Source organism: Ptychodera flava, chromosome 13, assembly GCF_041260155.1.
Source record: "Ptychodera flava strain L36383 chromosome 13, AS_Pfla_20210202, whole genome shotgun sequence".
NCBI classification, from domain to species: domain Eukaryota; kingdom Metazoa; phylum Hemichordata; class Enteropneusta; family Ptychoderidae; genus Ptychodera; species Ptychodera flava.
The window spans coordinates 2,382,186-2,408,517 of NC_091940.1; the positions used below are offsets into that span (position 1 = coordinate 2,382,186).

The 26,332-nt window shown below is 35.3% G+C and overlaps 2 protein-coding genes across 6 annotated transcripts in view; both read left to right on the forward strand.

Moving 5' to 3' along the window:
* The window catches only part of LOC139147080 (kinesin-like protein KIFC3), a 41,251-nt gene extending 18,179 nt beyond the window's left edge, over positions 1-23,072 (forward strand). For 3 of the 5 annotated variants that reach the window (XM_070717938.1, XM_070717941.1, XM_070717939.1), the window contains 17 exons: positions 514-585; positions 1,218-1,306; positions 2,935-3,127; positions 4,050-4,294; positions 8,750-8,899; positions 10,493-10,714; positions 11,734-11,913; positions 12,264-12,542; positions 13,042-13,153; positions 13,848-14,029; positions 14,323-14,427; positions 14,960-15,090; positions 16,147-16,264; positions 16,435-16,564; positions 17,707-17,904; positions 19,271-19,449; positions 22,422-22,668. In XM_070717938.1, coding sequence (XP_070574039.1) covers positions 514-585; positions 1,218-1,306; positions 2,935-3,127; positions 4,050-4,294; positions 8,750-8,899; positions 10,493-10,714; positions 11,734-11,913; positions 12,264-12,542; positions 13,042-13,153; positions 13,848-14,029; positions 14,323-14,427; positions 14,960-15,090; positions 16,147-16,264; positions 16,435-16,564; positions 17,707-17,904; positions 19,271-19,449; positions 22,422-22,514 — 2,678 coding nt within the window. In that variant the 3' untranslated portion in view covers positions 22,515-22,668. Of the gene's footprint in view, positions 1-513; positions 586-1,217; positions 1,307-2,934; positions 3,128-4,049; positions 4,295-8,749; positions 8,900-10,492; positions 10,715-11,733; positions 11,914-12,263; positions 12,543-13,041; positions 13,154-13,847; positions 14,030-14,322; positions 14,428-14,959; positions 15,091-16,146; positions 16,265-16,434; positions 16,565-17,019; positions 17,079-17,706; positions 17,905-19,270; positions 19,450-20,561; positions 20,599-22,421 lie in introns of those variants that run through there. The other 2 variants (XM_070717940.1, XM_070717942.1) reach the window with 2 other exon arrangements.
* A 364-nt stretch (positions 23,073-23,436) lies between these two features.
* LOC139146943 (uncharacterized) lies at positions 23,437-23,946 on the forward strand. The gene has a single exon (XM_070717802.1). The coding sequence runs from the start codon at positions 23,437-23,439 to the stop codon at positions 23,944-23,946; it is 510 nt and encodes a 169-aa protein (XP_070573903.1).
* Positions 23,947-26,332: the final 2,386 nt, after the last annotated feature.

Here is a 26,332-nt window from a genome sequence, read left to right on the forward strand (position 1 = left end):
GGCACTGTTCATGTCACAACAACAGTATTACTTCAGAATCTGCTTCTGCTGTAATAATGTCCTGCCAGGCCTACCACTTCCCCATCTTCTAATTAAAAAATGGCATTGAGCCAGAACCTTTTGTTTTCACCTACTTGGCATGTTATGTTATTACAGGTTAAGTCAGGAAAAACCAGGGTTTCATTCAACTTGACCCCATGGTGACCCGACATATTAACTTGTTGGGCCAGGGAGATATGAATGAGTAAAATGAAACAGTAGATGACAGGATTATTTATGAATATTGATTGGAGTTCTACATGGCAGACTGCAACAAATCTGTCTGATATGATGCTGGCATTCTCTGTTTACAAAGTACTTAAATTGTGTGCTAAGCTTTATAGTAAACAATGCCTGATTATTTTATTTTGTAACAGTACGCATGGAATTTGTTGTGAACTTTGAAAATAATGAGTGGACTTAAAATAGTGGTACTTATCAATGTGTCCAAAAATTGTGTATTTCTTCTGATAGATATGTCTGATGGTGAAGAAAGTTTATCAAGTTGTGAAGATGAGACTGAATTGGATCAGATGTCCAGACATGGTAATCTCTAGAGTTGATAGATATCCTTGTGATGTATCATTAAATACTCCCCAAATACGGATATATCATTGATAAGTCATAATGTACTGTGTAGCAGTGTCTGGCATTTAAGGTTCTGAAGCTGTAACTTTTGGTCTGTGTTTAATATTTTTGTTTGTAATGTGAAATACAGTTTCTTGTTCCCAAAGAATGTTTAGATACGCAGTATTCAGCCAGTCAATGCAGCCTGTACATGTATAGACTGTATTGTTATTGTTGACAAGTGAATTCTGGTACGGATTAGAATTCAAATTTAACCAATAATACTGAATTTTACTCTTGTTAACAAGCTACTTGGTGGATGTTCCAACATTCGTTGGAGAATAGAACAAGACCTTGCACTTGACATACAAAACAAAAACATTGAAAAACTCACCAAATATTACAGCTATTGACCCTTCAATATTTCCTATATTTGACATTTTGAAATTATCAATTACGGCATCAGTCATATAGATATGTAGTTAACACGATGCTCATCAACATAATTACCATGAATAAAAACCAAAAACTCACATCTGAGTGTATATTACAAGTTTGAAAGGAAATTATTGTATTTTGAAATTCCCCATTAATTATGATGTGTCTTTCAGGTGTGTCCTCTTTGGTTGAGTTTCAAGCAATGAAAAGAGAATTGGATGAAAGGAATAAACAGAGAGAAGACTTAATGTTCAGGATTAAGGTAAGACTGTTTTAACCAACCATAATACACTGACACTGCTAGGTTATTACTGCAAGGTCATTAACAAGGTTTGGTTGCAAACCAAGAATCATCAAATGTAAGATCCAGAATTTAATATGTGGATTATTACACAACATGATAATGGATTAGGTTCTTCAATGAAATAAATTCAAGATAGAAAAAGGAATACAAAACAAACTGGACTCTACACTTGTCTGCAACATGAATATGATTGCTTTGCCACAATGGGATTACACTATAGTGATGTGAGCTTACATGTCAGTCTGATACCTTGTAGCTAATGTGGATGATTAATGAGGTTGATTTTACCAGACAAAATTTAATGATGACTTTATGTATGATCTAGTACATGTATTCTTTAACTATTTTTGTCAGTTCTAATTTAAGGTAATATGGGCTTCAAAGTGAAAGACTTAAACTTTTGCTAAAGCTTCCTAAAATAATATTTTGATCATTCTCTTTCAAAATCAAGAATAAAAATCAGGGGTCACCATTGTGGAAATTTTGGTACCAGAGAAACAAATTCCCTAAGATTTACCAATATTTGATATTCAAAATGGCCACCATCTCAGTGTAAACTCTATGGAGAAAAACAAAATTTAAGAATTTCGATAAACTAAGAAGATGAAAAGTTTTCTCATACCAAGAGCTTGAAAATGAGCCCCAACAAATGGTAGATCAGAAAAGAATTACTGTAAAAGTTTGAGAGTTGGAATATCTCTACCTTAAACAGGAACTTCCAATATAAAAGGGGGATTATTGAAAATCTATGCAAATATAAAAAGCCTCACTACTGATCGGACATGTCGTGCTTGGTATCCCATAATTTTGCCATGTTTCAAGCATTCATTGTCATTGAATCTTGCATATGTCTGTGAATATATAGCGAATAAGCTTGAGTCAAATATAAACTGAAAAAATGTTGTGTTTTTTGTAGGAGAACGCATATATTTCAAAATGTGTTCCCTGTATGACTGTTTGACCCTTATTTGCATATGTCATGAAAGTGCCCATCATGATTATTCAAATTTATCACACGGTCAAAGTGATGCTATGAGAGTTAAAAAACTCCTGCCCACGGTCCTGTAACTTCCAGTTTAAACATTGTGAACTTGAAATTTGTATCAAAGCAGCAGCCATTGCTTGAAAAGCCCTGCTGTATTTCTTATGCAAAGACTTCAAACTTGCAATATGTGCTCTCTCCTCTCATTGTTTTCTTACTTGTCAAACTATTAAGCTCAGCTGCAGATATTTTGCTGGCAACTTCTGTCTTCTGGAGTATTTATCTAACAAATATCAGTTAAACACATGTCAGTGCCAAAGCAACATCAAAACTATGCTCAAGTCAACTTCAAAATAGTTTGTGTTAAAGTAAGTGTAACATTTCAAACCTCCCTGAATGTGAAGCATTGGATAGGTATATTGAATGTTTGTGAATTTGTCAGCAACGTGAACTACATATTCATTGAATAGTCAGTATTCAATATATGGTTGTCTTGTAAGATGTGCATTATAACCTGTTTGGAGATTGATTACAGCACAGAATTTCAGCCATCACATACAGAACATTTCAATAAAGAAAATTCAATTAATCTCTCTTTTAATAGATGCTGACAGATAATAATAAACAATATAAGACAAGATTAACAAAAGAAGAGACAAGTAAGAAACAACAAATCAGAATTATGAGAAAGACACATGAAGCTCACCTTGATGAAAAAAGAGAATTAATCAAGAGTTTACAGGATATCATAGAGGAACAAGAATCTAAAATATTTGATTTGGAAGCTGAACTGAAAGGTAAGAACTCCAATTTAACAGCTCCCTGTTTGCTCATGGAACCTGAAATCAGACAAGTAATAAATAATACTCTCTACTTGCCTGTTGTAGCAAGTGCATTGATATCAACACTTAAAAGTAGAAATGTATGTAACCTAGTATAAAGTAATTTTGATCCATCTGCATGGTCAATCAATGATGACCCAAGCTGGTTTTGAAAGATGTGAATGTGAATAAAAGACTGGAATCATCAAACACTAGCCTATGGGAGCAAAGCCATCGTCTGTTGCTCTGTGTTTGACAATTTATGACGAAATAATTGCAAACTTTATCATATAACATAGCATTTCTTTTAATCCAACATTATCCAATGATTGGGTCATATTGCTAAGTCATATATGTTATAATTTACATCATACAGTTGTTTTCTTTACATCTCAGTTTCCACCATATTCTTTGTTGCTACATGTAAAGTATATTTGGTAATCATGCAGGTGAACAAACAATGTCATTATCTATATTAATACACAATGGGATGTGGCCATCATACTTTCCTGAACAATTGAATCAAATGATGGTGAAGTTTTTATACTGCTCCAAAATTTGCAGAATATAACTTGAAGAACAGATTTAGTATTCCAGAAAAACATATGATAAAACTTTATGACCCCGATATTGGCTTTACAGACCCTGGTTGTATGGTGGATAGGCCCTACCACATGGTTGTATGGTGGCTAGGCCCTACCACATGGTTGTATGGTGGATAGGCCCTACCACATGGTCTCATAACCTCAATCAGCATACCTATATCAGAATTTTAATTAAGATTGATATAGAATTACTGCCTGTGGTTACATCATTGTTAAGTACATTGTACTGCTACTTAATTGGTTGTGAAATTTGTAAGAATGGTAATAGATACAAAGATGATTTGTGTGTACAGGAGTGAAGACAAGCCCAAAACATCAGAAAGGTTCAACTGGAATACAGAAGATGGTTGAAAGCATTGAAAGACTTCATGTAGAGAAGGCACAGTTTACTGAACAACTCTTAAAAGCAGAAAACAAACTTGAAGTTAGCAAAGTTGAATGGGATGAAACTATTCATGATTTGTACACTCAGTTAGAAGTAATGACCAAGAACTACGAAGAAGCTAAAACAGAAATTCATAAAATGAAGAGTTATCAGGTAAATAAACTTTATCCAGTAACAAAAGTCCTACTAGACATGTCCTACAGATTTTGAGAAGGTTTCGTAATTGTCAACTTCAGCTAATAATGATGTATGAAACTGTACAGTAAAGTTGATGGTAGAAATCGATAGTATTTGTTTGCTTATTACCATGGACAGACTTCGTACACAGTTGCTAAGTGTAAACATTATGACATAGTGTGGTCTTTGAAGGCAAGTATTTAGTATATCTGTCAGACTTGGAACTATTAAAGAATTCTATAGTAATAACATAGTACAGGGCTCGAAATACTTTTTTTCAACCACCTGTCCACTGGACAAGTCAAAATAAAAAGTACCTGTCCCAGTGAGAAAAGTACCTGTCCAAAATGGCATAATTTATTCTAAGAAACTATACTAGTTTCAATTCAATTCAACACACTCATGCCTGTATCATATGCAAATTGGCGTAACAGCGGTGTCGAGATAGCTCTGAGAATCTCCCAATCTAAGAGATTTGAGACGTGACCTTAGATAAATCAATATGGCTGACTCCTGTTAACAGTGATTAGATATTATCAAATTTTCTTTTACTTTTTTTCTGACAGGTAAATATCCAAATAATGATTTTCAAAATTGTAAAAGGTATATACTGTAACAGTGTTTCCGTTAACGCAAAATCCTGCGTATGTTACGCAAAATAGTCTGAAATACGCAAAAAAAATCATGACTGCGTAAACTAATACGCATTGAGACATGCCGCCCCATGACACGGACGTACTTGGCTCACACTACATTGCCTAAACATGGTTCAATGCAGGACAAAATAGAACATATGCACCTGCTTGCAAGTGACATTTATCATGATATTGCAACATTTTAGACTTTAGCGGACCACAACTCTTTATGAAACATTGTATTTCATCATCACAAAGCATCATGTCAATCAGTTCTGTATAGACAATGACACTACAGATGCAAAAAATTCGAGAATCCATCGAGTCTACGTTGTTGGTAACACAATACAGTTAATCATGGTCATTAGGTCGCATGTTATTTGGAAAGTGTTTACGGGTGACGATTTACACTCTGTAGGGTTGCATCTTGAGAGGTCCCGCTGGACTTTGATCAGTATCTGCTTTTTGTTGGCCCTTTGAAAACACTAATTTCATTGTCAGAAAGTATTTTCTTTGAACATGAAGTCATTAGGCTGCTCAACGATCATATACGGGACATGCATCACGGCATTGCAAGCGTTCAGCTACTATACCTTGAAGCCCCCACGTTATTGTTTTTTAGTCCCCACGGACACCGTCCGGGGGGACTTATAAGCCATAAGCCATAACTCAGACATGTTTCAACCGATTTTATTCAAAGTTGGTACAAGGACATTGACCAATGTCATAGATATGCATGTCGATTTGTTTTGTGATACGATCCAATATGGCTGCCAGGCGGCCATTTTATTACGATTTTTTCATGTACAAAGCCATAACTCAGACATGTTTCAACTGAATTTATTCAAAGTTGGTACAAGGACATTGACCAATGTCATAGATATGCATGTCGATTTGTTTTGTGATACGATCCAATATGGCTGCCAGGCGGCCATTTTATTACGATTTTTTCATGTACAAAGCCATAACTCAGACATGTTTCAACTGAATTTATTCAAAGTTGGTACAAGGACATTGACCAATGTCATAGATATGCACGTCACTTTGTTTTGTGATACGATCCAATATGGCTGCCAGGCGGCCATTTTATTACGATTTTTTCATGTACAGAGCCATAAGTCAGACATGTTTCAACCGATTTTTTTCAAAGTTGGTACAAGGATATTGACCACTGTAATAGATATGCATGTCAATTTGTTTTGTGATACGATCCAATATGGCTGCCGTGTGGCCATTTTGTTACAATTTTTTCATGTACAGAGCCATAACTCAAACATATCTCAACCGATTTTATTCAAAGTTGGTACAAGGACATTGACCTATGTGATACATATGCACATCAATTTGTTTTGTGATACAAACCAATATGGCCGCTAGGCAGCCATTTTAGTATGATTTTGTCATGTACAGAGCCATAACTCAGACATGTTTCAACCGATTTTTTTCAAAGTTGGTACAAGGATATTGACCAATGTCATAGATATGCATGTCAATTTGTTTTGTGATATGATCCAATATGGCTGCCGTGTGGCCATTTTGTTACGATTTTTTCATGTACAGAGCCACAATACTCAGGCATATCTCAACCGATTTTATTCAAAGTTTGTACAATGACATTAACCTATGTCATACATATGTACGTCAATTTGTTTCATGATATGATCCAACATGGCTGCATGCGTCCATTTTGTTACAATTTGTTCATGTCCTTTGGACACGTACGATTTTATTCACCAATTTTATTCAAACTTAGTGCAAGGACATTGACCTATGTCATACATATGCACATTGATTTGTTTTGTGATACAATCCAATATGGCCGCCGTGTGGCCATTTTTTTTCCCGATTTTTTTCATGTCCGGAACCATAACTCAGACGTGTATCCAGCGAATTTATTCAAAGTTGGTACAAGGACATTGACTTATTTATACATATGTATGTCGATTGGTTTCACAAGGTGGTCAAATATGGCCACATGATGGCAATTTTGTTATGGTTGTTTCATGTCGAGAGCCATAACTCTGGCAAGTTTCAACTGATCCTATTCAAAGTTGGTACATGGACATTGACTTATGTAATACATATACGGTACATGTTGATTTTTTAAACAGTAAGATCAAATATTGCTGCATGGCAGTGATTTTGTTACAATTTTCTAATGTACAGAGCCATAACTCAGACATATTTCCACCAGTATCATTCAAAGTTGGTACAAGGACATTGACCTATTTCACACATATGCTCGTCAATTTGTTTCACGTCATGTAGCAGTAACATGTCAATTATTTAAGTTTTGTAAGTAGGCTGATATGTCAAGAAATACTGCACCAAATTTCATGAAACTTTGCACAGATGTTAAGCTCACATTGCTTTAACATTGAAAAGACATTTATCAGTGTCATTTTAATTAATTTGTAATTGCATATGTAATGAACTTTCCTAATTAGAGTGATATAGCCACAAATTAATACAACGTCAAATTTGATGAAACTTGATACAGATGTTGATCTCATAGTTTGTTGTAAATACTGCGTCAAACTTCATGAAATATGGTACCAGTGATAATCTATTAAGTATTAGGATTGTATGCAAAAAATTTTTGCAACACCCTGTTGATTAATTCCTAGTTGACTCATTTTATGAACTTTAGGATGGTGGCCTACATTGGTTTTATGTTTTCATCACCATGGAACTCATTCTTGGCCATTGAGTGCCATCTGTATCAAAGTATTTTTATCACAGACCTAATTAATGAAGAGGACTCTATCCTCTCTGAGGACTTGTAATCAAAGTACCCATTAACAAGTGGGGACTGTGTCATCAACGATGACTTGTTGTTAATAGAGCATGTGCATTAAAGGAAACCCCCAAGTTCGACAGAAAAGACTGCCCAATTTACTTCAGATACCGATTCCCACCGACACCATACGAGTTGTTGATACATTTTACACAAATAAAAACCAAGTTGCGTAAAATCGTACGCTAGTTTTGAAATTGTAACGGAAACGCTGTTATATAAATTTAAACTTGTGAATATTTGCTGTAGTCAATAGGTTGAAATACTGGTTGCAGGCTGAAAGAACCTACCTGTCCACTTGGACAAGTACTTTTCAAAACTACTTGTCCCAGGCCAAATTTCACTTGTCCGGGACAGGCAGACAGGTAATATTTCGAGCCCTGTAGTATACAGCAACTGTGCCAGACATACCGGTATGCCAGTATGACGAACATTTTCTGCTGTCTTGGTTGACTTAAGCATATGATTTACTGTGTAATAATCAAAAAGTCCTGAAATCAAAGTTGAATAAGCATACAAGGGGAATCATATATAATCTTGAGACAACACAAGTAAAGACTCAAATTCATGTTGATTCTTGAAATTGTCAATTTGAAGGAAGTCCATTGTTGTAGCATAAATTGAGTTTTTGTGACAGATAGTAAAGCTAGTAAAAGTTTTTGGTCAAAGACTGCATTCACTTTCTATACTAGAAAAAGGTACCTAGATACTAGACAGGACATTATTATGAGAGATGACTTCTCAAAATTTACTTAGTATATCAATGCAAGACGGCCACAACTGATATTTCTGTTAAAATCACACTTTCTTCTGAAAATTACTGACTTATATACTTGTTTAATTCATGGAGTAAAATACAAATGAATGAATTTTTTATTGAATATTTGTAATTTGCATGTTTCACATTGACATTATGATTGCTACAATTACAAAATTAAGTTTGTCTGACACACCTGCCATTGCACTGACACAATCACTTGTCTCTTTATTTTATTTCAGGGAGTCACAGATCATGAAAAACAGGTAGAAAAGTTAGAAAAGATCAATGCACAATTACAGGAAGAACTGGATAAAACCAATTCACAGTTGCACAATGATGTCAGCAATGGCATTGATGAAAAACAGCTTGCAGATTCAGCTGAAATACAGGTCAGATGATATTATTGTTTTCATATTTTAATACATTGAATAGTGACCCCTGCTGGTAGAAGCATAGACCCTCTTTTCTTACAGTCTATTGTAGAAGTCAACTTTTGCAATGTTATATGTGAATGCTATAAAGCATGCCAAATCAAAAATTTGCTGTTCCATGATGTGAGGAATGTAGTCTACATTTGCTTTATACTACCTCCTGTAAATTATAGAGTACAGATCATGGATGTATTGAAAGCTGTTTGCATGCTACGTTGTTGCATTACAGACTCCAAGATATGTCATATCTCTGATCCTACTTTCACAAAGAATAAAATTGTAATAGATACCAGGAATTAGGAAACAGCCTGTAATAACAGCAAAGACAGACAACATCTCAGCTTGTGTGTGAAATATTTAGCATCTAATTCATTTATCATGCCAGCTGTAAGCATTGCTACTTTGATGAAGTCTACATTGTGAAAAATATCCTTGATCGAAGGATAGGAAATAAAGAGAAAAATACTGTCATTGAAATCAATTGATAATCGAAGACATGAAAACGCTTGCTTAGTTTTACACCAATTTTCCAATGAATTATGTATCATTTAGGATCGTCACTTGAAGATGTGCAAAGTTGCCAAAAGATTTCCCACCTATTTCTGTTTTTTGAAACAAAGCTTGTGTAAAAATCATCCCTTGCTCATCTCTTGAAATTGTTCTGTCATTGATTTAGTTCTGGATGGTTGGCTATCAGGGTCAAAGTTCAGTGTACAGATTTGATTTGCATATTGAATGCCAGTAGAAGACATGCATACTCCAACTGTATCAAAAAACTTATTAATTTTAATGATCAAAACACCTTTAGGAAGCATATTGCCATTACAGCAAGTCAATCGACTACCATCTCCAGAAAATCATTTGCATTGATCAATATCATATGAAAGAATCCAGTCAGGAAGTCATACATGCATTTATCTCATCCAAATTACAGTACACTTTCTGTGTAATGCTCTCATCCTTGGACTTCATTCCAAAAACATCAAGCCACTCTGACAAGCTCAAAATACTGCTGCAAAGACAGTATTGAGGACAAAGAAATCTAACCATATCACCTCTACACATAAGGAACTACACTTTTTACTGGTGCAATACAATTCATTACAAAATTCTTCTGATTACATACAAGGCATTAAATGGCACTGCTCCTGTGTACTTGTCAGATCTACTTCACATAAATCCTTCACCTTGTTTACTTCGATCAAATGACAAATGTCTTCACCCTGTACCATGGTGTAACCTGTAATCGTATCATAAACACTCATTCTCAAGATGTGCTCCTTGTGTGCAGAATGGTCTTCCACTGTAACTTTGCCAGTCACCTACCTTGGACCTGGTAAATTTCATAGTTACCTTGAATGATAATGATTATTGGACCTGATTTGATGTCTATTGAACATCTGTGTGAAGGACATGATATCACGTCTCTTTGAGAGAGCTTTTCAAATTTTGTGTTCTTGTTCAGTACCTTTGAATGTTATTTTGAAATTAATTTTGCGCAATATAAATGCCTTTGATTGATTGATTGCTTGATTGATGACATTCTTACAGAAACTTCAGGAAGAGAATACATTTTTACAGGAAGATAACAGTAAGTTACAAGAGGATCTTATTTCATTGGAAAATGATGTCACAATTTTGAACAAGAGACTTTCAGATAAAGATGTTCATTTCAAATCAAGTGAGAAGAAAGCCAATACTGAAATCAAGTCACTTAAAGTTAAACTTAGACAAGTAGAGATGGAATTAGCAGAACTTAAAGCAAACCCAAAGGTAAGTAATCTATAATGTGAACTTTTTTTGCTCTTCTCTTATTTTTATGCAATATTGGATTCTTTATTTCTGTCAAAAACATCATGACGCGTTCTGAGGATGAAACCACTCTCTATTGTCAAACTTCTGCTATCATATTGCACATCATTCAACAATCACTCAATATTATATATAACATGTCCCTCTTTGTGAACATCACTTTGACTTTAACCCTTATCCTGCCAGATCTGTCACATCCCCATCTGCCAAGTGGTATTGAGCCAAAAGCTATATGTATTTTAACCTACTTAGCATGGTATATTATGGCAGATTTATTAACATATCTCTGTTTTCAAGGACCCTGAAACATTCAAGACTGATAAAATGTAATGCATAGGGCATGTGAAATTCACTGGTTTTAACCAACTTGATGGTGACATGTGAACTTAGCAGGATAAAGTTTAATACAAGTACAACAATCATATGAATCACTGATGATGATAGTATTGTAATCAAAAGTGTGAAAGCTATCGGAGTATGTAAATCTTTTTTGAGCAGTGATAGTGAAGACATGCAAAAGCACTTCAGTAATTAACAAAATCACAAAATTGTGAAACCGCTGAGCAATTCAGTGATTTTGGAATCAAGAGTACCAGTAATATTTCAACACTTAGATAGGCAAACCTTGCTAAATGTGATTGTCAAGATAGGCAAACTTAGCTAAATTTGATTTTCATGATAGGCAAACCTAACTACATGGCATTGTAAAGATAGGCAAACCTGGCTACGTCTCATTGTTATGATAGGCAAACTTAGCTACATCTGATTGTCAAAATAGGCAAATTTAGCTACATCTAATTGTTTAGATAGGCAAACTTATCTACATCTCATTGTTAAGATATGAAAAACTGGCTCTGTGTCATTGTGAAATAGTCAGTCAGGAGAACTTTTCTGTGTACAATTCTGTGATATTAAAGGAAGCTGAAGAGATACGGAGACTTGTCGATTGACCTCTTGACATGTGCCAATTACACTGACAGATTGTTGAAGTGACAAAAACAGTGTCTGTTGAATCTGAGGAAAGTAAACAGGCGCTGAGTGAATCGCACAGTGAAAATACACAACTACGCAGTCATATTGACAGACTACAAAAACAGAAAGAAGACGCACAAAGAAAATGGAAGTCTGCACAACAGAGAATTCAAAGCTTGGAAAATAAGGTAAAGATTTCTGTGCAAAGCAGCTTTGCTGTAGCAGTACTGTAATGACACCATGGATTTTGATCACCAATGGATATATCAAAACATGTACAAATGAAAAATGTCCAAATATAAATGGATGAAAACCTTGTATTTATAATGTGTTGCCCTTGAATATCAATTGAATGTGTCCTCAACAAGCAGTCTGTGGTAATTTATATGAAAATGGTGTGCCAAATTCTTGATAGAAATGAAATATTTACCCTTAGAGTTCAGTATTAACGTTAAAATTAATTTGCCGAAGTTGAAAAAAACTTTACTGAATGTAAACACCCATGAATGTCAATTGAAAGTTGTTCATTTGAATTTAGTTATCAGAAAATGAAAGTGAAATGGAAATTGTGAAAGAGGAATTTGAGCATGATTTGATCAAGTTAGAAGCAAGCAAACAAGAAGCAATCCAAGAACTGAAGTTGGACGCTCAACAAAATAACGAAATGTTGAATAGACGTCTTTCTCTAATGAGAGTCAGGTTTTCACAAATAAGACCTGGCTTATTGGACATTGCTGAAGAGTACAAAAATCTCAGAAAGATATGTTCACAGTTTCCAAAGATAATCAGAGCCACAATTCAACATACCAAAAACGAGGTAAGATTACAGTAATACTTACTCATTCAGCTCCAGTTTGCTGTTATCGCTGTCTTTTCAGATGAATGATTTAGTTTGCTGTTATTGCTGTCTGTACACATCAATGATATGACAAGAAATGTAACACAGCAAGATGTTGACTTATTACCTGTGTTTATGGATATAGACGCTGCAAGTAAAATGTCATGGAAATTATATTTTTCATCAGTTTATTTTAGATCCACTTTCTTTATTCAACTTATTTATTCTTATTGAATCTTATTTTCATTGGCACTTCAACTACAATCTAAATGGATTCCTAAATTTACCTATCATTCAATGTTATCATCATCAAACGGTTTCACAGAAATCAGATTCAATCAAGTTTAAGACTAAAATATTTCAAGCCATTAGTGTATTATGATATTTACCATCTATAAAAGAAATACTGCTGTCTGACAACTGTCAATAATACACAATGTCATTTATTCATAACACTTTTCATTTGTTGTTGTTGTAGATCCAGCAAGCAATATCTGGTGTCAGTGAACACAACAAAGAATTGGTCAGAAAATATAAAAAAGAAATGCAGCTCAGGAAGAAATACCACAATGAATTGGTAGAGCTTAAAGGTAACTATGATTTAGTGACATATATGTGAGAGCTCAACTGATCACTTGCCAGGGTGCATGTGACAATCAACTGATCACTTGCCAGGGTGCATGTAACAATCAACTGATCACTTGCCAGGGTGCATGTGACAATCAACTGATCATTTGCCAGGGTGCATGTGACAATCAACTGATCATTTGCCAGGGTGCATGTGACAATCAACTGATCATTTGCCAGGCTGTTTGTGAGATTGACTTTTCAATTGCCAGTCTGAATGTGAGATCAATTTTTCTGCTGCCAGGCTTTATATGAGATTGGCTTTTCATTTGCAAGGCTATATGTGAAAATTAATTGATCATTTGATAGACTCTGGAAGGTCAATATTTTCAGTCAGTCGACTGTAAGATAAGATACATCTGAAATGAAAAATGTAATACATCTGAATTTTTTAAATTTTGTCTAAAGAAAATTATATTTTACTCATGGTTGCTTAATATCAAATTTACACGATAAGTTCTCACATGCCATTATCTTGTGTATATGAAACAATGAAAAGAGAATTTTGGTTCTTATATTGTATTACCGTGTATAATAATTCTCATGAAGTGAAATTCTGGTATACATGTAATTATTCTCATGAAGTGAAATTCTGGCATTTCGATGTGAAAGTGAACATTGACATGATATTTCTTTCCTGACATTTTTCTTACACAGGTAATATACGAGTGTTTTGCCGTGTGAGACCACCCATCAAAGAAGATGGAGCAGGTCTTATGGCTAGAGTTGTAGTTACCTGTGATGAAGATGATGATGGTATAGTATTTGTTACTAGCAAAGGACGAACCAATTCTTATGAAGTTGATAAAGTATTTAGCCCTTCATCTAGTCAGGAGGAGGTAGGTATACACCAATGTATCATTCATGCTCATTCTCATGCATCCATGGATGTTATCTAATGTCAGTGAAGATATCTGTGTGCCCTCACTGTTGAGTGGTTTCATGCAGAATCATGTAGAATCCACCATTACATTCCACCATTGCAACCACTCATAGTAAACACACAGTATCTCTTCTAACCTTTCAGAAGTGACTTTGAGGACGTATACTCACTTTAGAGTTCAGATTATATCAGGAAATGTGTCTTCATATGCCACCACCAGTCTCATCATATGTTTTTTCTGCTTTCTAGGTATTTGAAGAGTGCAAACATTTGGTTGTGTCGTGTATTGATGGATACAATGTTTGCATCTTTGCATACGGTCAAACAGGATCTGGAAAGACATACACCATGGAAGTAAGTGACTCAATGTTATATTGATAGACCCATTCAAATTTACTCTTTAGCTGCAGTGTGTAGGTCAATATGCCACTCAATAAATTATACTGGTATTAACTTAAGATCCATACTCAATGATTTCCATGCCAAAAGATTGATCTACACATGTGTAGATTCTGAACGTATTTGATGAATCTTATTTTGATAAAATTGCAGAGAATGTATGTATATGTTTGTCCATGATACAGGGAAGTGAAACGTTTCAAAGTTATGACACCCTTACAATGTTCATTGAAGTATGTTCTAAAGAGAGTATGAACAACATATTTTGGTGCACAGTGCTTAACCAAGAATAAGTGTACAACTTCTGAAATGTGTACAGTTCCTTAAAGATAGCTTCATGACAAGTCATATTATATCATATGAACTTCATATCACATATGTTATACTTTAAGACTGACTCTTCCCTGTGCATGTAAATGCAGTAATATTCAGTAAATCGGTTCAGATATGATGACCAAGGATAAATGTATATCATTGAATTTGGCAGGGACCAGCAGATGACCTTGGTATCAATCAGAGAGCATTACAGTTGTTGTTTGATGAGAGAGAAGACAGAGAAAAGGAATGGGATTACGTTATCACTGTCAGTATTATGGAAATCTACAATGAAATGCTCAGGTAACAACAAAAGTCTGATCTAGTCACCATCTCTGTATCTCAATTTTAGTGAGGTTTTGAAGAACAAAATAATATGTGCAATCTGGTGACTGTCTCTTGACCCTTGATTTGATGTATGGCTCTATACTAACCCTTGTCCTGCCAGTCCTTTCACTTTCCCATCTGTCAAATCAGGAAAATGCTATATTGAACCAAAGCCTGTATGTATTGTCATCCACTTGGCTCGGTCTGTTATAGCATCTTAGTCTGTAAAATGGTTACAGTCCCTGTGTTTTCATAGGCCTTCAAATGTTCAAGTCTTTGTTAAAATGCAACTTAAAGGAGATGTCACGCCTCACTGGTTTCAACAAACTTGACCTGATGGTGAGCTTGGTAGGATAAGTGTCAAGTACTCTCAGTGGTCCATCTGAACATGGCACACAGAACAACCTTTGCATTATTGTAGTTAGGCTACTCCCTGCTGAACTATGGAGACTGTGTTTGTGTACAGAGGGAATGAGACAACATTGTGTAATCTACATTGAGTTGTAAGAGAGCGTAGAACAGTTCTGTTATACTGTCCTGTGTATCTCTTGCTATTACCTCTATTTTATAGTGGTAAAATATAACTGTAAATTTGAGTTTTTTAACCTTTTTCACTCCAAACGGTTTCCAATGTTTCAGTCTGTGGTTTTTGGTTTTGTATGCATTGATATGATAGTTCCTTGTATAGTGTATGAACACAAAAATTCTCAAAGGTACACCACTTGTTAATGCCAATAGCTAAAAGATTATGCAATATCTGGACAAATAATTCTGTCTCTTTTACCAGTGTTTTAGTGCATAATTTGATGGTGGTATGCGTCTCACCCCATCTGTATTCTGTGTTTCCTTCATATTTATTCATGCAACTAATGTACATTCATTTCTGATAAAGTCAAGAAACCACAAAAAGCTATTTACATTTTGCAATATACTGTTATACATAAAGAAATATACCAAAATGAAAATAAAACTAGTTTAATAGAGTATACCAAATGTTCATTTCTTGAATTGTTTTTCTTCTCTTCTGTGCAGAGATCTTTTAAGCAATGATCCAACATATAAAATGGACATCAAAATGAATCAAGATGGTGGATTATATGTACCGGGGTTAACTTGCCATGAAGTAGAAACTGTTGATGAGGTCAACCAGGTGAGTCACAACCTTTCCAATCAGCATCCAACAACTTATTATCAGAAATTATGGACAAATAATAGACAAGACAATGACAAAAATGTAGCTGCTTTTAAATTGTTTAACTTGATTGCTGAAATGACTTCTGTTGAAGGTGTAAATATTGCTTGTTTCCTTGACATTTGCAGGTATTGAACTTGGCCAAGGTAAACAGAGCCACTGCTTCCACTAATATGAATGAACACAGCTCAAGGTCACATGCATTGTTATGTGTAACAGTGAAAGGTATGAACAGAACTACAGGCAGTAGAACAATTGGTAAGTCATCTTCTTATTGGTGGCAGCATGGCAACTATGATTTCATTGTTACCTAGTTACCTATTACCATAGTGACACTGTCTCATCTAATTATTTCTGTATGTCTATCCATGCCTTTTTTCACTGCACATATCACCTGTGTTCTCTCTATCTTTGAATCTTCACTTTTATTTTGAAGATTTGTGTCCCGATCTTTTGATAGCCAACTGCCAACTCATAAGTCATTTCTTTAGTAGTATGTTGTGAAACCTTGATACAGTGTTTTTTTTATAGGAAACTAACACCTGTGAGAAAAGCCTAGTTCTCTTGTCTATTGCCATAGACCATGAGAATAGCAATTCTAAAGTTGATGGAATTCCTTTGGTCCTATAACAGGACCATCATCTTTACTTTGGAGACCGATAGATTCTGAAATGGATTTGTTGATGCCAGTGTTTTGTGTACTTGATCCACAGGGAGACTCAACCTAGTTGACCTTGCCAGTGTTTTGTGTACTTGATCCACAGGGAGACTCAACCTAGTTGACCTTGCCAGTGTTTTGTGTACTTGATCCACAGGGAGACTCAACCTAGTTGACCTTGCCAGTGTTTTGTGTATTTGATCCACAGGGAGACTCAACCTAGTTGACCTTGCCAGTGTTTTGTATATTTGGTCCACAGGGAGACTCAACCTAGTTGATCTTGCCAGTGTTTTGTGTATTTGATCCACAGGGAGACTCAACCTAGTTGACCTTGCCAGTGACCTTGCCAGTGTTTTGTGTACTTGATCCACAGGGAGACTCAACCTAGTTGACCTTGCCAGTGTTTTGTATATTTGATCCACAGGGAGACTCAACCTAGTTGACCTTGCCAGTGTTTTGTGTATTTGATCCACAGGGAGACTCAACCTAGTTGACCTTGCCAGTGACCTTGCCAGTGTTTTGTGTATTTGATCCACAGGGAGACTCAACCTAGTTGACCTTGCCAGTGTTTTGTATATTTGATCCACAGGGAGACTCAACCTAGTTGATCTTGCCAGTGTTTTGTGTATTTGATCCACAGGGAGACTCAACCTAGTTGATCTTGCCAGTGTTTTGTGTATTTGATCCACAGGGAGACTCAACCTAGTTGACCTTGCCAGTGTTTTGTGTATTTGATCCACAGGGAGACTCAACCTAGTCGACCTTGCAGGATCTGAAAGGGTTAGTAAATCAGGTGCTGATGGTGCTAGGTTGAAGGAAGCACAAAATATCAACAAATCATTATCTTCACTTGGTGATGTCATCCACGCATTGAGAAATAAACAAGGACACATACCATACAGAAATTCAAAACTAACGTATCTACTACAAGACTCCTTAGGTGAGTACTAAAATGCGTTTTTATGTCGCCATCTTTGTTCACACAGCAAGTAAATTTGGTGTTCAGGCAAGTGAAATATAAGTATTCTGCGTGTCTTAAAGGCAAGTACATTTGAACGAACTATGCACAGAACAATTTAGATTGAAGTTTGAAAATGTATTTCATTCAGTCTGTAGACACTTGGATGTCACTGCAAGTCAAACATTTTAAAGCTTTTGTGAAAACCCTATGGAAGAGTGTCCTGGAGATCGATTAACTAGATCTCGAAATGACTGTTCTCTGTATCCGGTGTATCAGTGTACAAATCAACTGTACTTGATAGTGTAACTGCACCATTATGCTCGGTAAATGGACTGTAAACTTATTCAAAGCCACCAATGTTGTGAGTTTTTAATGGGCTCTGGCAAGCCCCATGCCATCAAAGGCGACATAGTACAGACTATTTCTATTTTGAGGTGACCTTTAATTGGGAGGGATGGGCCGCTACATTTGCAAAAGCATCAGTAGAGGGAAAATCAGCTCTGAAAAGTTCTGTTTGCTTCAAAAATATAAGAGTCAAATTCAGAAAGACTGCCATGCATTACAAGCAAACGTGTTCTTAAGGGGTGCAGATGTACAAATACATAGGCAAACAGCAATAATGAGTAGCAGCTAGGCATATTGTAATTGGGAAAAGTTTGAACAGAATACTTATGAAAGATTTTATTTTATGGATAACGTTATGAAAAAGTTTCAAAATAAGAAGTTTTTTAGATGTCCAAAATCTGCAGTAAAGAAAAAAAATAGTCTTAATGTAACTTTTTTCACATTTTACGTGTGATAGCAATCCTTCATTCTGAGAAAATATAGTTGGTGTTTGAATCCGCTCTTGTTCTTCTTCAGCTACACTTGCTCCCTAGGGTTTCCTTTTAACAAAACTATATTCATATTTAATCAAAAGGGACAAATTATTTGTACAGTTACTTGAAATTGAAGATCCAGGCAAGTGAAATTTAAAATTCACTCTTCTCAAGTTTAAACAAATTTGAGACCTGTGTTAAAATGACACCAGTTTAATATTTTACAAAGGAAATGATGATTTCATCTTTGTAAATGCAGTGAATTGTAGTGTTTTAGTAATTTTTACACTGCAAAACTTGTCACATTACTAAGTGACAGAGGTTTTAGAGACACAGTAAGCTTTTTTAAGATGTCACTTTTAGATACAAACATCTGTCTTGACAATCCATAAAAAAGTCAAAGAACTTGCAAACAAAATCATCTGAGAAACCTGTGATAGTATATTCTTTGTTATATAAACAAAGCTTGGCAAACTTTACAGAAAAGTGATAGATCATACAATGATTTGATGTTTTTCATTTTTTAGGTGGAGACAGCAAGACATTGATGGTAGTTCAAGTGTCTCCAGTAGAAAAGAATTGTGGAGAAACTTCATCAAGTCTGAGTTTTGCACAGAGAGTACGTACTGTTGAACTTGGCCAGGCTTCCAAGAAGATGGAAAGTTCAGAAATTGCTATGCTAAAGGGTAGATTGGCTCAATATGAGGTAAACAACACAAAATATTCATCAATGTACATAAGATATGAAAAATATGCATGACTAGGTTATGCTGCATTGCAAGTACAATGCTAATGTTATCCTTAAAGCCTCAGTGGCTCAGGTTTTTTTCTCACTATTTGCCTAATGTTACAATTGTACAATGACTGTATTTATATTTAATGGTAAATTTTAGTTTTCAAATTTGATTTTTTCCAATACATGCCAAATTATGACCATTTATGTATTATTTTATGGAAAATATACAAACATGCTGTTTCTGTGTTTGTGTAGATGGAAAACAACACCAAAAAAATGCAATGATCTTTCTGTGTTCATTCACCCATAAAAAACACTGCTTGGGAGTTCAATGTTTAGAAAGCAATTGTGCAGTAATAAAAACTGTCTGGAAATATTTTATTGGAAGTAGACATAAGAAAAAAAGGAGTAAAATATCAAATCAGTTGCATGTTTACAAGGTGAATATTTCACTTTATATGTTACATCAATGGTGATAGAGTTTACTCTGCCTTAAGAAACAGAAACTGAAACACTGTCAGTGTGGAATTTGATATTTTAAGAAAAAATTAAAGAAAGAGTTGCCGTAACTGTGGCTTTTAATAAAGAAAATAATTTCTAAATCATAGATTGTTGTATGCAGTTATATTACGCTGTTTTAAAGTTTAAACCAAGTTTCAGCAACGTAATTGCATCCAAACAACAATGTTGTTAACTTAGAAAATAATGACAATGCTCTGTGCAAGATTTATACCTACAAAAAAGCAAGTTGACACCAAACTTAGACTAGTGCTTTCTTTAAACAGCTATAATGTAGATAGTAAATGCTGTATGCTAGATTGACATAGTGTATCAAATAGAAGTGAATGAAATTCACATGTTGCTGTACATGTCCAATACTAACCATTAAAGACTGTCCCTTTCATCTTTGTAAATTTTGGAACTATATCATAACTTTAGTTTCATGTCACACATCTACATCTCTGATAAAAATCACATAACAATCTTAGTCCTTACATTATTGTCTTTGATTTCAATGTGAAATGTAGCTTACTCTTTCTCTTTAACTGTTCTCCATTTTCTTTCATAATTTCTGTTTCAAGTTGCCTCCAATTGATGAACAAAGTGAAATCACTTCTGGTATGCACCACCTTTCCTACTTTATATCTTTGTTTTGTCTCCTTATATTTGTTTTGTCTCTATTTTCTTCCTGTCACCCAGCACACTCTGTGAATTAGAGTCTTTCAAACTGTTCTATCATTATTCTTCACATACACCTGGATTATGACTTTTCATTGACTTGCCACATGTATGATATTCTCATGAGTACACAGACAGACACACACAAACATGGCACAATCATACAGTTTTGCTGAAGGTTTCACTGCAAATTAGGATGCTACTGTAATCCGTTATCCTGCAGTGTTTTTGTTTAGTACGGTAAGCAGGTAAATCTTACCAGGTTGCAAAGTCATTTTACTGGGAGTTCCCTTGGTATATCAATGCAATCAGATTAGGGGACATCAGAAATGTAACTACACCTCCACAGTTCCCAAAACATTTACCAACCCACAGTCCCTCCACCCACGTGGAGGGACTGTGACCAACCTTAGCAGAAAATGGCTCAGATAAGGATCTGTTTGTTTTCAAAACTTTGATATTAGATATTAATCCATACACAGGTTGGATCAGGAGATAAAGAAACCTTAAAAAAATTGAAAGTACAGTTGAGTATTACATTAATTTAGGAAATAAATAATGTTAGAGTTTGGTCTGATACACAACGCATTGACAAGGTAAAACCATAAACAGTGTCTGCTGTCTATGGTAAAACTTATGTAAGTTTATGTGAATTATATTTCCCAGTGACCAGTATCTGGAAAGGCAAGCTTACAAAATCTGATGATATTTCAATAGACTGATGAGATCCCTGTATGATCATCTGTTTGTTGACTCAGCAGAGTATAACCACTGTTCTTTCCTGTTGCAAATATTTCAGATCAAATGGAAAACAATTTACAAGTCTTTTTAAAGGTTTAATGATTATCATAGAGAGATTGAATTGAGTTTGATAGTTCTATAAATTTATCATGGGAAGCTAAGCTATACTGATGAGTGTTAATGCTTTGTACATGCAAATTACTGCAGTCACTTTTGTAATTGACAGTGGTTGCACAACAAAACTTACACATATACTTGACAGCACATTATACTTCCTCAAAAGTTCTGTGAAAATAGTTGCTATATATCAGTCCTGCAGGTACAACAGAAATTCTACATGAAAGATAACAAATGAAAAAGTAGCCGTCATCATTGTTTATTGCAACCAGTCTAATTATTGTAGCCAGTCTAATTATTGCAGAATCTCTATTCAAACAAAGTTGCAGGTGAAGTACATAGGTTTAATATGAGTCAGTCTTAAAGTCAGCCACATGAAAGAGTCATGTTTACTGATCTGTAAAAGTTGCTGCCAGGAGTATTTCTCAGTTGTCGTGTACTCTACAGTGAAGATCATTGACTTTCTGTATGTTTCATGAAACAACCGATACAGTTTTTCATTCCAAATAGGCGCCCTCTGTGGTGGAGTTTAGCACAGCAAGGCTGCATATGAGTGAACTAATGGAACCAATGAGGCTAGAATTATTTGTGTTCTATGCCTCATAAGGTGCAGCTGACAGCACATTTATGTTTTGTACGCCCTTAATACAGAAGTTAAACCTAAACTCAACCAAATGAAACTCTCAGAAAGTGTATAAATGAACGTCTTCGTATGCAGATATGATTTCACTGATTTATATGCCATGCCGTCTCATTACAATGTATATCACTATTGATTGTTATTTGATATAGCCAAGACAGGGACATAATCACCTTTTCCCATCCTTTGATTTGACTTGTCAGAAAACGGACAAACATTTAATGATTGTATTCTTATCCAGTGTATTTGTGTTTCTCTGTGACAGGATGTGTCAGCTGTCAGTTACAGTTCACCTGCCAAGAGCAGTAGTAGATCTACTCCAAATAAAAACACACCTAGAAGTACCCAGAAGAAATAACTCAAGCAGATGATGTCTGATGTTATCAACAACTGATATGCACAACTGTTCTGCCTTGTAAGTCAACGGAAAGCAAGGTGTACTTAATATGTCAGTAATGAAGAACTTAAAAGTACTTAATCCATTAACATGGCTGTTACCATTAGCAAAGAAGAACCTAAGGGTACTCATCCCTAAATATGGTGTTAATAATCTGTCAACATGGCTGCTAGTGGAAATTTGAACAGCCTAGGGGTACTTATCCTTCAAAGTGGCTGTTACGAACAGTAATGAAGAACCTAAGGGTACTTATCCATCAACATGGCTGTTACTTTTTGTAATGAAGAACCTAAGGATGCTTATGCATCTGTGTGGCTGTTAGCAACAAAGAACCTAAGGATACTCATGGTATCCATCAATGCGATAGTTACCAGCTGCTTTGACTCCTTTTTCATGAAACCATGGCAACAGTCTGTGAACCACACACATTCCAAATCCTTTAACAACTTGTCCAAATAGAAAACCCTTTCCAATATTCTTAGATGTTTTATATTTATCAACATTAAATCAATGACATGTATTCATGAGTTTTACAAAGCAGTGTCTTATTCTATTGTTTTAGTTTCTAAACTGGGGTTATGTACATTGTTCTTTATTCTGACATGGTACCTGTGAACCTGTTTTATTTATTTTACTGACATCGTATCAATAACAAAACTATATAATTATTCTCCATTTGCCATCATCAATTACTGATCATATTCAGTAAACTCAGTTCAAATTTTGATGTAATATTTTCAATACCCCATCTAGTTCGTCAACTTGAAAGTACAGAACACACACATGAAAGTGTATTTTTTCCATGTAATATGCTTGAATTTGTGTGAGAGCATTGTCACTTTGTGCTGAAAGGTTTAATTCAGTGCAATGAGGATTTGATGGGATGGGATGGGATAGTACTTCATTGGGAAAGGATTTGATGGGATGGGATGGTACTTCATTGGATAAGGATTTGATGGGATGGGATGGTACTTCATTGGGTAAGGATTTGATGGGATGGGATGATACTTCATTGGGAGAGGATTTGATGGGATGGGATGATACTTCATTGGGTAAGGATTTGATGGGATGGGATGATACTTCATTGGGAGAGGATTTGATGGGATGGGATGGTACTTCATTGGATAAGGATTTGATGGGATGGGATGGTACTTCATTGGGTAAGGATTTGATGGGATTGGATGGTACTTCATTGGGTAAGGATTTGATGGGATGGGATGGTACTTCATTGGGAAAGGATTTGATGGGATGGGATGGTACTTCATTGGGTAAGGATTTGATGGGATGGGATGGTACTTCATTGGGTAAGGATTTGATGGGATGGGATGGTACTTCATTGGGTAAGGATTTGATGGGATGGGATGGGATGGTACTTCATTGGGAAAGGATTTGATGGGATGGGATGGTACTTCATTGGGAAAGGATTTGATGGGATGGGATGGTACTTCATTGGGTAAGGATTTGATGGGATGGGATGGTACTTCATTGGGTAAGGATTTGATGGGATGGGATGGTACTTCATTGGGTAAGGATTTGATGGGATTGGATGGTACTTCATTGGGTAAGGATTTGATGGGATTGGATGGGATGGTACTTCATTGGGTAAGGATTTGATGGGATGGTACTCCACTTGGTTTTAATGGCTTGGCACTTCATTGTGTTAGAATTTGATGGGATGGCACTTCATTGGGTTAGGGTTTAATAGGTAGCACCACATTTGTTTAGGATTTGACAGGGTAGCACTTTATTGGGTTAGGATTTGATGGGGTAGCTCTTTATTGGGTTAGGATTTGATGGGGTAGCTCTTTATTGGGTTAGGATTTGATGGAATGGGATGGGATGGTACTTCATTGGGTTAGGATTTAATAGGTAGCACCACCTTTGTTAGGATTTGACAGGGTAGCACTTTATTGGGTTAAGATTTGACAGGGTAGCACTTTATTGGGTTAGGATTTGATGGGGTAGCTCTTTATTGGGTTAGGATTTGATGGGGTAGCTCTTTATTGGGTTAGGATTTGATGGGGCAGCTTTTTATTCGGTTAGGATTTGATTGGATGGCACTTTATTGAGTTAGGATTTAACAGGGTAACACACCACTGTGTTAGGATTTGACAGGAAAGTACTCCAATGTGGTTTGACTTTAAGAAATTTTACCCAGGGATTTAAAGTTGTTATTATTACAGTACCATTACAATTTGACAGATCTGTTATTGAATACTATTTCACTGCCATAATTTATACTTCATGTGAATTCTGACAAAGTAACAGTTTATGACTGTACTTAATATCATTTGATAGGATGGGATGAGAACATCTGTTATTTCAGTTTTACAATTGTGTGCATAAATTCTCATATGCATTAGGAACCGTAACAAACAAGGTTAGGCAATGTGTTTGTCCTAAAGAAAGAGTTGACAATACTGAATTTGTGAACAGTACTTACCAACCAAAAATGTGTTGTGAAGCAATTTCTATTTGTTCAGGAAACCACTTTTATAGAGGCAAATGTTGTTTGTAACAGTTTGAATACTATTTGAAGACTTAAATGGTATTTGAAATAACCATTGGTGTATGATTTGATATTGTTGGACAGCCGTCAATCAAGGGAGGAATCGTTTCCGTATGTGTACTTCGATGATGAACTTTTTCTTGCATTAATAGATATCTATTTACATGTTGATTCTGGTCTGTCACATTTGACAAATTAATGCAGAGAGGAAATCTTTTTTTGAAATATTGGTAAAGTTGGCATGGCAAAAAAAAGGTTTTTTTGAATGGAGGAGATTTGATTAGAAATCAAAAAGTTTTGTATTTGTATGTTTTTTGTTTTTAAGTCTAGTACATAGTGTTTATTACATTGATTTGAGAAGGTTACTTAATCATAATCATCAGGGAATCAGATTTACTTCACAATGCAAAATGCTGAAGTCAATGAAGAACTACCTATTGTACTTAAGTTTATGGAAGTGTACATGGAGTTTATATTCAGTCTTGTCAAAGGAAACATCTGGTGTATGGAAGTATCTGGTCTACAGAGTCTTCGTATTGTGAATTATCTGGTCTGCAGAGTGTCTGGTCTCTAGAACATGTTTTAGAGAGTGACTAACATTTGAACTTTTTTGTCTTTTGGAGTCTATTGTAGTGTTTGGTCTGTAAAAAAACTGCCACATACTAGTGTGGGGTTTACTTAATTTTGTGATCTTAGGAATCATAAGTCTAGAAATACAATTTTTTTCAGAGTTCAGAGAAGAAATCTTGGATTATTAATATTTTAAAACAGCAAATCAGATGTGTGTAGATCGTGTAGTGCAGAATCATTGGTCAACAGATGTACAGCTGATAATTCAACTAATTGGTCAACAGACGTACAGCTGATAATTCAACTAATTGGTCAACAGATGTACCGCTGATAATTCAACTAATTGGTCAACAGACGTACAGCTGATAATTCAACTAATTGGTCAACAGACGTACAGCTGATAATTCAACTAATTGGTCAACAGATGTACCGCTGATAATTCAACAATTAGAGGCATACTTAGTTTAGTGTCTTCAAATTGTGGTAATATTTTCATATATTTGCATTTTGGGGGCAATTTTCTCCAATTTTGGTCATAAAATCATTTTCTCAGAAATCTTTCTTCAGATTGCTTTGAAACTTGGTATGCATCTTCACAGGGGTAAACTCAGTTAAGTATAATCACTTTGGCCTGCCACATCAAAACAAATGTGAGCCCAGTGTCATTGACAGTATTTTACTGGCATGGAATACTACTGGT

What these genes read in the sequence shown, in the direction of transcription:
- LOC139146943 (XM_070717802.1), top strand. Translation starts at nt 23,437, where the DNA reads ATGGGATGGGATAGTACTTCATTGGGAAAGGATTTGATGGGATGGGAT.